Genomic DNA, 15,184 nt, shown 5'->3' with positions numbered 1-15,184 from the left:
TCCGCCAGCTCCTCTCAGCACTGGTTCCCGGTCGCGCCATCTCGACGAAATTCACAGCATCACGACGCAAATTCTTCCAGGTGAAGCACCTCTTTTAATGTGCCCCAGTTTCCCACAATAATCGCAAACAGTCTCAGAATAATCAGGCTTAACCCTCTCAGTTCGATTATTGAATCTGTTGTTGTTGTTTGTGTTTGTGTTTCTTTGATTGTTATTACGGTTATCACCTTGAAATCTGACTGAACGTTGTGTGTTATGTGTATTTTGTGCGCGATGCTGATGATTATTTTGACCCGATCTATTGTTGTTGTATCTATTATTGTTTCTATTGAAGCCCGATCTGTAATAGTTGTTATGTGTGTTTGAGTGTTGTCTATTGTTGTAGGGATGTGAACCTAACCTCTCGTGCACCGGTCTTCGAACTTGGTTGACCATTTCAGGTGGAGGGTAGTTAAATTGTCCAAAATTAGCACAAGAGTTTTGATTGTTAAGTGCATTCACGTTACGTTTTGCTATGTTCCATGTTGTGATGAACTTGTCCATCTTGTCCAAAGTCAACCCCTCCTCCTTCAACAAATTCTCCTTCAAATTCCCGTCAAGAAGACCCGCCAGAACTCTGTCCATTATGGCCACGTCCTTAAACGCACCAAAACCACAGAATTCCGCCTGCAGCTTGACCGCCTGCACGAAATCCTCATTGGATTCATCAGGTTGCTGGTTTCGCTGACTAAAACGAAAGCGCTGGACTAAGTCCGGCTCCGTTTTGTCCAATTTTTGTTTCAATTTTAACACAATATCAGCATAAGAGGCTTTATCCAGCTCATCTTTGCTGTAGTGCAGCTTTAATTGAGAAAAAAGAAACGGTCCGCAAATCGTCATGAAATGCGATTTTTGGCGATCAGCCGCAACTTGATTTGCGTGAAAGGTATAGGCCAGTCGATCTGACCAGTCCGTAAATGACGTACCCTTCCTAAACATCTCAATAGAGGTAGCTAACCCGTTCGAACCCATGTCTTGATATCAAAAATCAGGTAAAAAAAATCAAATTCCAAATTTCCCAAAGAAAAAAATAAAAGAAAACACACAAAAATCTCTATTACTGCAAATCCAGGGATCAAATCAAAGAAAAGCTTGCTACTCACCGATCTCGCACCCGGCCTTTGCCAGCAAGCAAACTTAACCTCCTTTAAAACTCGTCGTGCGCACCGTGCACCAGCACAGGAAAACGTCGTTCAGCGAAGCAAAAGTTTGTGCACCGGCTCAAACAGCTGAATTACACCGTGGCGATTTGGCCTCACTAAATTAAAGAAAAAGAAAAACTCTCTTAGTGATCCAATAAATAAAATGGCGAAACCTTTTGTTCAAACGAACAAAAGATTCACACACACACTTACAAAGCAACCCGGTTTTAGTCGATTAATAAGCTCACATGAATTTTTCCTCACAAACTCCTCAGTGATACTTGCTAAGGAATTATTTTTTTATTGAAATTATTTTTGGCAAAAGATCACTTGACTCCAATTGCCCTAGCTTACCAAAGCTGCTTTCTCCCGGTCCAAGAACAAATCGCCTGGTCACCGCCGCCAACGAACGCTCTCCTTTGTCCCAAAAATGCCGCCGGAACTGCCGACGCTCCAAACCACCGCAAAAAGCAGAACCTTCACCGCACCGAATCAGCAAAAAATCCACCGGAATACGCCGCGCAAAATCGTGCCACTTGCCGCCCGAACCACGGAATTCGCCGTGCTGCGACCGTTCCGATGCGAATCTCCGGCCAACAGGTACCGCACTTCCAGGCACACCGACAGAATCCTCGGTTTTTTGCTGCTGCTCACTCGGCGTCGGTTTGTAGAAAACAAAATGGTGCCGCCGCTACTCGCACACAATGGCTAGCAAATTTCTTCCCCGATGCGTGTACACCCGAACAGGACGATCGTTTCAATCCCGCAAAGGAAAAATTGATTAAAAAAAACTGTTCGATTAAATACACCACCGAAAGAAAAAAAATCGCTCGCGTAGTTCTTCACTCCTTCGTCGCCAATTAAAACAACCGGGATTTAGAAATGAGGGTTGTGATTTGGATAGGTTTGCGGAGCAGAAAAACTCGATGTTTCCCGTTTGGTGTTCAGCGGTAAAAGAGGCCGAATGGAGCGCAAGCTCGTTTATTTAAGGTCAGATAGAAAACGCGTGTTACAAGTATTTGTGCTGTCATTTGACGGCATTCAAAACGAGGGGCACTCAACAAAAAGAAAGAAGGAAGGAAGTGGGACGGAAACGGGATCGGAAGGAAGGAGTTTTGGACAAGGAAGGACGGAACACAGAAGAACACACAACGCACAAACACAACATACACACGACAAAACACAACGTAGAAATTTAGACGTCCAACGAACGGAGGATTAAAACTCAGGTGAGCGCGGTTCGAGGTAGGCCAATTCACGGGTCCGATCATTGGTGCCGTGACCAGGATTGGTACCTCGGGTGGCCCATCGAACGCCATCGCGATCATCTGCGCGCCGAACGAGTTCGCCATCGCTGCTGCGGAGAAAGTTCGCGGCCATCGCGATTGTTTTGGTTTGGCGCTCAGCAGTAGCAGAGTTCATCGACCGGAGAGGAAAGTTCAGCGACCCCGCGCGGGTGAAGAGGACATCCATTGATACGTGCACGGCCTGGTGGACAGGCTCACACGGTGAGTACACTTGTCCCCATTTTTCCCGTAACTGGTGTCCTCATTGCGCTGTTTTCGACTTTCTCGGTGCTGCTGTTCGCGACTTCTGCTGCTGCTGAGGTTCTGTTGGACGATTGCTGGACGATCACGAGCTGTTGGACCGACCGCTGGTTATTTCGGCGACGATTGGAGTACGGAAGGTACTTGTGCCGTACTGCTGGCCTGTTTGGCCATTGTTTACCCGTGCTACGGGTGTTGTTTGTTACCGGGGGCGCGTATTTAGTTACGGATCTTTGCAAGGCCTGTACAGCCAGGCTCACAGGGTGAGTACTCGGCTGGATTTTTCGTTGCTCGACGGTGTTTGCAATATTTTGCTTTTCTCGGTGGACGACGCGCTGCTATTGAGGGATTTTCGCTGTTCTTCGGCGACGTCATCGCTGCGGCTGTGCATTGGCCGACGGAGAGTTTTGGAGAGTATCCTGTTGGGCGTTAAACATACAAGGCCTTGTTTAATAGGCTCACAGGTGAGCCTCTTTCCAACTCCCTAGCGATCGTTTGTGTGGTGCTTCGCTTCGTTTTCTTTTCGCAGTTCAGCTGCCCTGCGTCACCATGCCGAAGAAGGTCTCATACAAGCTGAAGATCCGCAACACAATCCTTGCGTCTCTCAACCGCGCCGACAAGTTCCTGCAGAACTTTGTGCTGGAAAAGCACGCCGATCAGGTGCAGTCGCGGCTCGATGCGGTCAACCAGGCCTGGGCGGAGTTCGAGGCGCTCCAGCTTGAGATCGAGACCATCGAGGAGGAGGATCTCAAGGAAGAGGATGATGTTACAGCCATGGAGGAGGAACATGAGCGAGTCCGAGAGCAGTTCGAAGGGTTGTACCACAAGGTAAGGGCAGGGTTGAAGTCGAGGTTGCCTTCTGGGGTTGCGTCTGGGTCTAGCGCATGCGTTGCGCGTGCCGGCATACAGTTGCCGAAGATCACTTTGCCGAAGTTTAGTGGGGAGTACGATGAGTGGTTGCCTTTCCACGACACTTTTAAGTCCCTCATCCACGAAAACGTTGATTTGACCGCGATTCAGAAGTTCCACTACTTGCGAGACTGTCTTATCGGTGAGGCCAAGAAGATGATCAACTCGAGTGAGTTCAGCGCGAAGAGTTACCAGGTGGTCTGGGACTTGCTGGTCAAGCGTCATGCCAACAAGTATCTCCAGAAGAAGCGCTATGTCAACGGGTTGCTTCAGTTTCCGCGAGTGAAAGGGGTGTCGTCAAGTAGCATCCACGACGTGGTGGATCACTTTAGTCGCTGTACGCAGATTCTGGACCAGTTGGGCGAAGTGACCGGTGGCTGGGGCGTGATGCTGACGCAGTTGTTGGTGTCGAAGCTGGATGACGTGACGCAGAAGGAATGGGAGGCGTTGGCAGCCAAGAAGGAGGACCCGCAGTTCACCGACGTGATAGCGTTCCTGGAGGAGCGGACGAAGGTCTTGGATGCGGTCGCAGTGGATCAGCTGTTGGGCAGTCAGCGTGGTTCTCCCTCCGTGTCTTCGGTTCCAGCAGCCCAGCCCAAGAAATCGTTCCCGAAGCTGACAGTGAACGCCGCTTCCGACTCTTCCTCTCCGAAGTGTAGGATGTGTAGCGGCCCGCACTTGCTTTCGAGCTGTTCGGATTTCAAGAAGTTGTCGTTAGATGGACGAAACAGGCTGGTTTTGACGAAGAGGCTCTGCAGAAATTGTCTGTGGAGTGGCCATTTCGTGAGGGACTGCAATGTCAGAAGTCGCTGCTCCAATTGCAGCGAGAAGCACAACACATTGCTGCATCCTGTTGGTAGGCTTGGTTCCGGTTCCACTCCGAACGCTGCGGTAACGGGAGATTCACAGGAGGGTGGTTCGCGTTCCTCGACGGCGACGGCAGTTCAACCGCAAGCGGTGACGAGTTCGGTGGCCACAATTTACGCTGCAAATGTGGCGGCAGAGTCGCGGAAGGTTCACGTGTTCCTGTCGACGGTGCTCGTGGCGGTGAAGGATTGCCATGGCCGGTTGCACACCGCAAGAGCGTTGCTCGATAGCGGGTCGCAGGCGAATCTGATCAGTGAGCGACTGTGTCAGATCTTGAGATTGCCGCGGAAGAAAGTTAGCGTGCCGATCTCCGGCGTCGGAAGTTCCCGTATGCAGGTTGATAGCTCGGTGTCGGCGATTGTCTCCTCGCGTGTCACCAACTATACGGTCCCGATGGAGTGTCTGGTGCTGAAGAAGGTGACGGAGGACCAGCCGTCGGCCACAATTCCGATCGACCAATGGAACTTGCCCTCTGACATGGTGTTGGCGGATCCCGGATTCCACAAGCGGGCTCCAATTGATTTGCTGTTAGGGCTGGAGTTCTTCTATGAGTTTCTGTTGCTGAATGGTGGCCGGGTGCAGATCCAGCGGCCGGGAGAAGGTCTTCCGCTGTTCGTGAACACGGTCTTCGGTTGGATAGCTGCGGGAAAGACCGATCTGGGGAGTCTAAACCCCGTCCCGAGCTGTCACGTCTCCGTCAATGCGACCCTGGAGGAGAAGATCTAAAACAACCGGGATTTAGAAATGAGGGTTGTGATTTGGATAGGTTTGCGGAGCAGAAAAACTCGATGTTTCCCGTTTGGTGTTCAGCGGTAAAAGAGGCCGAATGGAGCGCAAGCTCGTTTATTTAAGGTCAGATAGAAAACGCGTGTTACAAGTATTTGTGCTGTCATTTGACGGCATTCAAAACGAGGGGCACTCAACAGTCCTCCCCCCTTTGCTTAAAACTAAAGTTAATCGAACTCATAGATAAATGATAACAAATAAATGGATATAAAGAAAACTGTATCAAGTACAAATCTAATTCAACTGTTTGTATTAATTTGAAAGAACAAAGTGTTCTGTTAATGTATAATTAATCATAAATGAATTCACTGTTCGAAACAGGCTTCCTGTTTCTCTTCGAGCGCCGAAGGCAGACCGCCGGCAATTCCGCCGCGGATGCGTCTCGCTTCCGGCTTCTGGATCGTGCCGTTGCAGCTTCCGGGAAACCCCGGAACAAGCCGCTTCCGCCGTATCCGGCCCCCAACATATCTTCGTCTAAATTCAGCATCTCAACGTCCAAATCCACCACTGCCGCGTCCGGCGTAGACTTCTCGAACGGCGTCATCAGGTTCGGCCGTTCGCCTTGTTGCTGGTAATGTGGTTTAAGCTGATCGCGATGCGCTAGCCACACCGCGCTTCCAGCCGACACCTGAAACGTATTCAAAGAGAATTTTTTTAGAAAAGTTACCAAAATCCATTTCTTTGAAATGCTTTTGTTGTTATTTTTATACCACACGGTATCACCTGCCGTCAGGTTATCTAACTCATCAGATGACTTTTTGTTAGATACTATAGGTACTTGTACCTTATCATCAGAGGCATGCTGAACAGATAAATGTTTTTTATAATTACTTTTAGGATTTAATAAATCTAGCATAGTCTTTGGTTTGTATGAGAACACTTTCTCCGAGGGTAATTGCCCTGTACTCGTCGGTATGTTATTTCTAAAGTTCATCAAAAATAAGTTAATCTGGTCTTCCAAATCAATATTATCCAAATCCGGATCAATCAAAAACTTTTTCAAAACGTCCTTAGTAGTTCTTACAAGTCTCTCCGCTTGGCCATTGCTCTGCGGGTTATAAGGAGGACTTTTCATTACCTTAATTCCTTGCCGACTAAGAAAAGAAGTAAAGTAATGAGAATTGAAAGGAGGACCACCGTCCGATACCAGAACATCCGGTAACCCAAATCTAGCAAAATAAGCAACCAGCTTCTTCAAAACTTTTGCACAATCCGTGCCATGCTTCATCCACTCTACTTCCAACCACTTTGAGTACGAATCTACAATTAGTAGAAAAGTGTGATGTGAAAAATAGAAGAAATCAATATGAATTCGGCTAAAAGGCCTGGTAGTTGGCGTCCATTTAGACAAAGATTTCGGTTTTGGCACCACTGCCATACTACCACAAACGTCGCATGTCGTAACATAGTTTTCTATATCTTTGTTGATTCCAAACCAATAGACTTGTCTTCGTGCCAATTGTTTCATTTTTACTATCCCTGCGTGATTGGCGTGTAAAAGTTTTAAAATCCCGCTTTGCATTACACGTGGTATCACCACCCTGTCTTGGTACAATAAGCACCCTTCAACTTCTTCCAAATCATTCTGATTTGCAAATACGTCCATAAAGCGTTTGTCTACCTTTGCTGGCCAACCATCACGCAGATAGCTTAAAATTTGTTGTAAATAAACATCGTCAGTTGTCGCCTTAGCAACCAAAACAAAATCTATTGGGCAATCTTTACTGAAGTTAATGCTCCTAACGAAATCTTGATCCAATTCGGCTGGTACCGACTGCTTCAATGGAAATCTCGAACAAAAATCCGCATTTCCCATCTTAGCAGACGGTCTGTACCGAAGCTCAAACTTATAAATGGACAGTTCCAAAATATAACGCTGGAGTCTTGTAACGAATATTGAATTTTTGCCTTCCTTGCCAAAAATTCCAAGCAAAGGCTTGTGATCAGTGTAAGCAATGAATTCTTGTCCAAATAAGTACTTATGAAATTTCTTAATAGTGCAAACTAAAGCCAAAGCCTCTAAATGAAGAATAGGATACTTCTTTTGCGCGTCATCTAAACTAAAAGATGTAAAACAAATGGGTTTTTCAACACCATCAACAACATGAGCAATCACTCCACCCAGGCCATAACCTGATGCGTCAGAAACTACCACAATAGGCTTGTAAGGATCATAAAACTCCAAAATATTGGCTGAAATGAGAGATTGTTTACTTTCATTGAAAGCTTTGTCACAATCATGACTCCAAACAAATCTCACATTTTCCTCAACAAATTATACAAATGGTACAACTTGGAAGATAAATTTGGAACAAAACGATTATAATAATTAATCAAACCCAAAAAGGATTTTAGTTCATGTACATTTGTAGGCACTTTTGCTTTTTGAATCGTTGAAATTTTGTCAGGGCTGGTCAATAAACCTTTGTCCGTAATAATATGTCCCAAATACTGAAGTTCTGTAACAAAAAATCTGCATTTTCCCAATTCACCTTAATATTTGCCTTTGCAAGTTTTTCTAAAACAATCAACAATTTGCTTTTGCAACCCTCAACAGTTTCACCTGCTATCAGAACATCATCCAAGTAGCAAAACACATTTTCAATTCCGCCCAAAATTTGATCCATAATATGCTGAAAAATAGACGCACTAGGAGAAGCCCCCTGTGGTAAACGATTGTATGTAAATAACCCTTTAATTGTATTGATAACCATGAATTTCCTGGACCTCTCCGATAATGCAAGTTGAGTATAAGCTCCTTCGAGATCTAACGAACAAAAAACCTTGCAATTAGCCAATTTAGCAAAAAGATCACTAGCAACTGGCAAAGGGTAAGCATTAGCCACCAAAACTTTGTTAATTGACACTTTACAATCAATAACAAGCCTTATCTTATTATCTTTTTATAACAACAATTACCGGAGATGCCCAGTCACTGGCCTCAATTGGAGTGATCACATTCTCTTCCTCCAATCTATCCAAATAAATTAAAACTTTCTCCCTTAAACGGTACGGAACGTCATAAGCTTTCTTAAATATTGGGACATCACTTTTTAAAACCAATTCCGCCTCAAATCCTTTGATTGGGGTGGAAAAATCCTTGACAAAAACCTGAGAAAATCTCGTTTAATCTCCTCAATCCATTGATCACTATTTTGCACACTCACGCTGTTAACTTGTTCATCAATATTTGCCTTGTTTGAAAAGAATTGCCTCCATTGAGGAAAGAAAACATCCATCCAATTCCTGCCAAAAGCGGAATAAATTTGAAATCAGAATTTAACACAAGCAACTTCAATTTATGCTTGAAACCATTAAGTTTAACCCAAACATCTGTTTCTCCCTCAATTTTGAGTTGATTACCATTAACCACCAAAAGTTGCTTATCACACCTGTTCAAAGGTTTGTCAAAAGTTTAAAATACTGGACTTTTCCAATCACTGTCACAGTAGACCCACAATCAATCTCCATTTGGACGAAAACATTATCAATCATGACATTTATCAAACACGGTTCACTGATTTTATTAATGGACTCCACACACATGCATTGTAAACTACCTTGGTTCCACTCGGAGTAGCTTTCAGCATCCGAAGTCTCCTCATTCGGATCCTCCCTCGTATTCATACGCCCCAATAGATCCGCCAGCTCCCTCTCAGCACTGGTTCCCGGTCGCGCCATCTCGACGAAATTCACAGCATCACGACGCAAATTCTTCCAGGTGAAGCACCTCTTTTTAATGTGCCCCAGTTTCCCACAATAATCGCAAACAGTCTCAGAATAATCAGGCTTAACCCTCTCAGTTCGATTATTGAATCTGTTGTTGTTGTTTGTGTTTGTGTTTCTTTGATTGTTATTACGGTTATCACCTTGAAATCTGACTGAACGTTGTGTGTTATGTGTATTTTGTGCGCGATGCTGATGATTATTTTGACCCGATCTATTGTTGTTGTATCTATTATTGTTTCTATTGAAGCCCGATCTGTAATAGTTGTTATGTGTGTTTGAGTGTTGTCTATTGTTGTAGGGATGTGAACCTAACCTCTCGTGCACCGGTCTTCGAACTTGGTTGACCATTTCAGGTGGAGGGTAGTTAAATTGTCCAAAATTAGCACAAGAGTTTTGATTGTTAAGTGCATTCACGTTACGTTTTGCTATGTTCCATGTTGTGATGAACTTGTCCATCTTGTCCAAAGTCAACCCCTCCTCCTTCAACAAATTCTCCTTCAAATTCCCGTCAAGAAGACCCGCCAGAACTCTGTCCATTATGGCCACGTCCTTAAACGCACCAAAACCACAGAATTCCGCCTGCAGCTTGACCGCCTGCACGAAATCCTCATTGGATTCATCAGGTTGCTGGTTTCGCTGACTAAAACGAAAGCGCTGGACTAAGTCCGGCTCCGTTTTGTCCAATTTTTGTTTCAATTTTAACACAATATCAGCATAAGAGGCTTTATCCAGCTCATCTTTGCTGTAGTGCAGCTTTAATTGAGAAAAAAGAAACGGTCCGCAAATCGTCATGAAATGCGATTTTTGGCGATCAGCCGCAACTTGATTTGCGTGAAAGGTATAGGCCAGTCGATCTGACCAGTCCGTAAATGACGTACCCTTCCTAAACATCTCAATAGAGGTAGCTAACCCGTTCGAACCCATGTCTTGATATCAAAAATCAGGTAAAAAAAATCAAATTCCAAATTTCCCAAAGAAAAAAAATAAAAAGAAAACACACAAAAATCTCTATTACTGCAAATCCAGGGATCAAATCAAAGAAAAGCTTGCTACTCACCGATCTCGCACCCGGCCTTTGCCAGCAAGCAAACTTAACCTCCTTTAAAACTCGTCGTGCGCACCGTGCACCAGCACAGGAAAACGTCGTTCAGCGAAGCAAAAGTTTGTGCACCGGCTCAAACAGCTGAATTACACCGTGGCGATTTGGCCTCACTAAATTAAAGAAAAGAAAAACTCTCTTAGTGATCCAATAAATAAAATGGCGAAACCTTTTGTTCAAACGAACAAAAGATTCACACACACACTTACAAAGCAACCCGGTTTTAGTCGATTAATAAGCTCACATGAATTTTTCCTCACAAACTCCTCAGTGATACTTGCTAAGGAATTATTTTTTATTGAAATTATTTTTGGCAAAAGATCACTTGACTCCAATTGCCCTAGCTTACCAAAGCTGCTTTCTCCCGGTCCAAGAACAAATCGCCTGGTCACCGCCGCCAACGAACGCTCTCCTTTGTCCCAAAAATGCCGCCGGAACTGCCGACGCTCCAAACCACCGCAAAAAGCAGAACCTTCACCGCACCGAATCAGCAAAAATCCACCGGAATACGCCGCGCAAAATCGTGCCACTTGCCGCCCGAACCACGGAATTCGCCGTGCTGCGACCGTTCCGATGCGAATCTCCGGCCAACAGGTACCGCACTTCCAGGCACACCGACAGAATCCTCGGTTTTTTGCTGCTGCTCACTCGGCGTCGGTTTGTAGAAAACAAAATGGTGCCGCCGCTACTCGCACACAATGGCTAGCAAATTTCTTCCCCGATGCGTGTACACCCGAACAGGACGATCGTTTCAATCCCGCAAAGGAAAAATTGATTAAAAAAAACTGTTCGATTAAATACACCACCGAAAGAAAAAATCGCTCGCGTAGTTCTTCACTCCTTCGTCGCCAATTAAAACAACCGGGATTTAGAAATGAGGGTTGTGATTTGGATAGGTTTGCGGAGCAGAAAAACTCGATGTTTCCCGTTTGGTGTTCAGCGGTAAAAGAGGCCGAATGGAGCGCAAGCTCGTTTATTTAAGGTCAGATAGAAAACGCGTGTTACAAGTATTTGTGCTGTCATTTGACGGCATTCAAAACGAGGGGCACTCAACAGATCGAGCGTTTTTGGACGATTGAGGAGCTGCAGGAGGCACCGAAGCGGTCGCAAGAGGAACAGGACTGTGAGGAGCATTTTCAGGCCACGTTTTCACGCGACGTCACGGGTCGATACGTGGTGCGACTTCCGAAGCGCATGGGTTTCGAGAAGATGGTCGGCGAATCGCGAAATTCGGCGGTGCGGCGGCTGATGCAGTTGGAGCGGAGACTGGGCAAGGACGAAAGCTTGCGAAAGCGGTACAACGAGGCGATTCAGGCGTACTTGGATCAGGACCACATGAAGGTTGTTTCGGAGGAGGAGCTGAAGAGCGACAAGCGGCTCGAATGCTACCTGCCTCACCATCCGGTCTTCAAGGAGTCTAGCACGACGACGAAGATCCGGCCCGTGTTCGATGGTTCTGCCAAGACGACGTCGAATTTCTCGCTGAACGAGGCGCTGATGGTCGGTCCGGTTCTCCAGGACCCGTTGTTCGATTTGGTGTTGCGCTTTCGGAAGAAGCAGGTAGCTCTGGTTGCGGACATCGAGAAGATGTACCTGCAGGTTAAGGTCCATCCGGACGATACTCCTCTGCAGCGGATTCTGTGGAGGCCTTCGCCGTCGGAGCCAATAAGGACGTACGAGATGCTACGGGTGACGTTTGGGTTGGCCCCATCGTCATACCTTGCCACGCGCTGTATGCAGCAGTTGGCGCAGGACGAAGGAGAGGTGTATTCACGTGCGAAAGAAGCACTGTTGCGTGACTTCTACGTGGACGATTTCATCGGTGGAGCGGACTCCGAAGAAGAAGCGCTTTTGTTGCGGCAGGAGCTGGAGCAGCTGTTGCCGAAAGGTGGATTTAGGCTGCGCAAGTGGGTGTCAAACGCCACAGGGGCGTTGGCAGGGCTGGCTGCGGACGATTTGGGTACGCAGACCACGCTCAGTTTCGACCAGGAGCAGGTGAAGACGCTGGGAATAAACTGGCAGCCAGGGCCAGACGTTCTCGGCATCGATGTCACGGGTTTGTCCGTGAATGGGCAATGGACCAGACGGAAAGTCTATTCGGTCATTGCCCAACTTTGGGATCCAACTGGGATCACTGCTCCGGTCATTTCGTGGGCCAAGATTCGAATGCAGCTGCTGTGGGTCGCGACTCAAGGCTGGGACGACCCATTGAGACCGGATTTGGCCGGGAGGTGGACTGAGTTCTACCAGCAGTTGCCGGAGTTGTCGAAGATTTCGGTCGACAGGTGCGCTTTCGTGGAAAATCCGGTCCATGTCGAGTTTCACGTGTTCGCGGATGCGTCCGAAGCGGCCTACGGAGCGTGCATCTACGCTCGATCGATCAGCCAGTCGGGGCTGGTCAAAATTTCGCTGTTGGCGGCCAAGTCGCGTCCCGCAGGGTTGAAAAAGGTCACCCTGGCGAGGTTGGAGCTGTGTGCAGCTTTGATGGCAGCAAGGCTGTACCGGAAGGTCGTGCAAGCCCTCAAGATGGAGGGCACGGAGAGTTGGTTCTGGTCGGACTCGACAGTCGTGCTGGCGTGGCTGAGGTCACCGTCGTACGTGTGGCCCACGTTCGTTGCGAACCGAGTCTCGCACATCCAGGAGTTGACGAAAGGGCATCGCTGGAACCACGTCAAGGGGACTGAAAACCCAGCGGATCTCGTGTCCCGTGGAGTCATGCCGAAAGATCTCGTTGGATTGCGGCTGTGGTTCTACGGTCCGAAGTGGTTGGAGTCCTTCGAGGAGTACTGGAGCAGAGTGAAGCATTTGGAGGTCGACGAGCCTGCTGAAGAGTTGCTGGAGAAGAAGAAGAACGTGCTGATCGTGTCTGCTTCCCCGGAACCTCACCCGCTCATCGATCGCTTCGGCAGTTACTGGAAGCTGCTGAGGATTACGGCGTACTGCGTGAGGTTTGTCCGGAGATGTCAGCGTCGCAAGCAGCCCCCTAAAACCCCATTTCTCACCGTTGGAGATTTGAAGGAGGCAAAGTTCGCTCTCGTGCGCGGCGTGCAGCAGGAACCCTTCGCTGCGGAGATCAAGGCGCTCGCAAACCATCGACTCGTTCCGGCTCACTCGTCGCTGAAGCTGCTCAACCCGTTTCTCGACCAGCAGGGCATTCTGCGCGTTGGTGGCCGGCTTGGACTCGCAGGCGAAGCGTACTCTACTCGACACCCCATGATCCTTCCCAGCAGCAACGTTTTCACGCGACAAATGGCGGTCGCGTACCACGAAACCTCGCTCCACTCTGGCCCCCGTATGACGCTCGCTCAAATTCGGCACGAATTTTGGCCATTGAACGGCAAACAATTGGCAACTTACACTTTTCGCAACTGTGTGCGCTGTTTCCGTACCAACCCTGTCCCTATAAAGCAACCCCCTGGTCAACTCCCAAAACCTCGAACAACCCCCTCTCGCGCATTTACCGTCACCGGCGTAGACTATTGTGGCCCTGTCTACCTGAAGCCCGTACACCGTCGAGCAGCTGCGCAGAAGGCGTACATCGCGGTCTTCGTGTGCTTCAGCACGAAAGCGGTCCACCTAGAGCTGGTGGGGAACTTGACCACCGCTGCGTTTCTTGCTGCCCTGCGTCGTTTTGTTTCTCGCCGAGGTCTACCGTCCGAGATCCACTCGGACAACGGTCTCAACTTCCAGGGAGCAAGCAACCACCTGCGCGAGCTGTACGAGCTGCTTCGGGACACCAAGGTGATCACGGAGATCACCAGCGAAGCGTCCCGTCGTGGGATCGAGTGGAAATTCATTCCACCGAGAGCGCCGAACTTCGGCGGCCTATGGGAGGCGGCCGTGAAGTCGGCCAAGACGTCGCTCGTCCGTGTGCTGGGTCAACGACAACTTTCCTTCGAGGACATGGCGACCGTCCTCACCCAGATCGAAGCGGCCATGAATTCGCGCCCGCTTACCCCGTTGTCGGAGGACCCGGACGAACTGGACGTGCTCACGCCCGGGCACTTTCTCGCCGGATCGTCGCTGCTAGCGATTCCGGATCCGGACTACACGGACGTTCCTACGAATCGGCTGCAACACTACCAGCAACTGCAACAGCTGGTGCAGCAACACTGGAAGCGGTGGAGGCGGGAGTACATCTCGCAGCTCCACAACCAGAACCAGAAATTCCCGCAAGCGACCCAGCTGAAGGCTGGACAGATGGTGATCCTCAAGGAGGACAACAAGGCGGCAATCGAGTGGCCCCTCGCGCGGATCGTTGAGGTCTACCCAGGCCCCGACGGCGTCGTTCGCGTCGTGAAGCTGCGTTTGCCGAACGGTGCGGTCTACAAGCGGCAGTCCGCACGTATCTGTTTGCTGCCGTTCGAGAAGGACTCGGCGGTGCAGCACACGAACGCCTTCAACCCTCAACCAACACAAGGCGCAGCGTAGGAGGAAGATCGCCGTCAACCGTCAACCCTACGGCGCAACGGAGTTGGTGAAGAAGGCGTCAGAAGAAAATTTTGAATTTTTGAAGTGCTAGTTTTAAGTAGGTTAAGTTTTTCAAATTAGCGTTTAGATTTTTTGCAAGTTTAAATTCTTAGGGAATTTAAGGTGGCCGGCATGTTTGGTTGCAGAGTAAAATTGACTCGCCACCCTGCCGTGTAGCATAAATTCTCTTGCTATAATTTGCGTACATACACGGCAGGGTGGTGGTAGTGGTAGTCTTGATCGTCGCGATCACGCGCACAATTGCACCGTTTTTCTGCATTCCTCTTCACACTGCCTGGGCCAAATTATCAGTTGAATAAAATCGTCGTCGCGGCCGGATCGCGTTGCTTTTCCTTGAGAGGAATTTGTTTACGTTTGGACTTAGCGAATAAAGTCTCGATCGGAAGGAATAAAATTGTAGTTTTCCGCGAATAAAGATCGTTTCTGTGTACCTGTAAAGAAGAAAATACTTACCTGTATTACTTACCCGTTGACTGCTGCTGAAGTGGTTGAATCCGCCTTTTCTCGTGCGCTTTTTGGTGTTTGGTTCGCCCTGCAAAGAAAAGGTTTCCGCCATCGAAGTTCTGCCTGCTGTG

At 48.2% G+C, this 15,184-nt stretch overlaps 3 protein-coding genes across 6 annotated transcripts; 1 reads left to right on the top strand and 2 right to left on the bottom strand.

The window, feature by feature from the left end:
• Nucleotides 1–51: 51 nt before the first annotated feature.
• On the bottom strand, nt 52–2,235 carry LOC119769001 (myb-like protein D). The gene is made up of 3 exons (XM_038260872.1): nt 1,536–2,235; nt 1,143–1,297; nt 52–1,013 (listed from the first exon to the last, which is right to left on the bottom strand). Exon 3 carries the CDS (start codon nt 1,009–1,011, stop codon nt 52–54), a length of 960 nt encoding a protein of 319 aa, XP_038116800.1. The 5' UTR covers nt 1,012–1,013; nt 1,143–1,297; nt 1,536–2,235.
• An 8-nt stretch (nt 2,236–2,243) lies between these two features.
• On the top strand, nt 2,244–15,016 carry LOC119768849. Its single transcript, XM_038260291.1, has 2 exons — nt 2,244–5,226; nt 11,177–15,016. The coding sequence occupies exons 1-2, from the start codon at nt 3,278–3,280 to the stop codon at nt 14,547–14,549; spliced, it is 5,322 nt and encodes a 1,773-aa protein (XP_038116219.1). The 5' UTR covers nt 2,244–3,277; the 3' UTR covers nt 14,550–15,016.
• Nucleotides 5,296–11,173, bottom strand: LOC119768850 (probable serine/threonine-protein kinase DDB_G0283337). 4 transcript variants are annotated; one of them, XM_038260301.1, is made up of 4 exons: nt 10,468–11,173; nt 9,333–10,231; nt 8,851–9,272; nt 5,296–5,918 (listed from the first exon to the last, which is right to left on the bottom strand). In XM_038260301.1, the coding sequence occupies exons 2-4, from the start codon at nt 9,941–9,943 to the stop codon at nt 5,872–5,874; spliced, it is 1,080 nt and encodes a 359-aa protein (XP_038116229.1). In that variant the 5' UTR covers nt 9,944–10,231; nt 10,468–11,173; the 3' UTR covers nt 5,296–5,871. The 4 variants fall into 4 exon arrangements, 3 of the variants coding, with proteins under 3 accessions (XP_038116229.1, XP_038116228.1, XP_038116230.1); XM_038260300.1 differs by having other exon boundaries at nt 8,851–9,945; nt 10,077–10,231; XR_005278259.1 differs by lacking the exon at nt 8,851–9,272 and having other exon boundaries at nt 10,077–10,231; nt 10,468–10,917.
• Nucleotides 15,017–15,184: the final 168 nt, after the last annotated feature.

The sequence above is a fragment of the Culex quinquefasciatus genome, chromosome 3 (assembly GCF_015732765.1).
Source record: "Culex quinquefasciatus strain JHB chromosome 3, VPISU_Cqui_1.0_pri_paternal, whole genome shotgun sequence".
In the NCBI taxonomy this organism is placed as follows: domain Eukaryota; kingdom Metazoa; phylum Arthropoda; class Insecta; order Diptera; family Culicidae; genus Culex; species Culex quinquefasciatus.
Note: the sequence above shows the minus strand (reverse complement) of the source record. Positions and strands in the feature narration are given on the sequence as shown.

Coding starts and splice junctions, on each gene's coding strand:
- LOC119769001 (XM_038260872.1), bottom strand. CDS start 1,011: ATGGGTTCGAACGGGTTAGCTACCTCTATTGAGATGTTTAGGAAGGGT.
- LOC119768849 (XM_038260291.1), top strand. CDS start 3,278: ATGCCGAAGAAGGTCTCATACAAGCTGAAGATCCGCAACACAATCCTT. Junction 5,227..11,176: donor GCGACCCTGGAGGAGAAGAT/CTAAAACAACCG, acceptor CACTCAACAGAT/CGAGCGTTTTTGGACGATTG.
- LOC119768850 (XM_038260300.1), bottom strand. CDS start 9,943: ATGGGTTCGAACGGGTTAGCTACCTCTATTGAGATGTTTAGGAAGGGT. Junction 5,919..8,850: donor CTACTCCGAGTGGAACCAAG/GTAGTTTACAAT, acceptor AATACGTTTCAG/GTGTCGGCTGGAAGCGCGGT.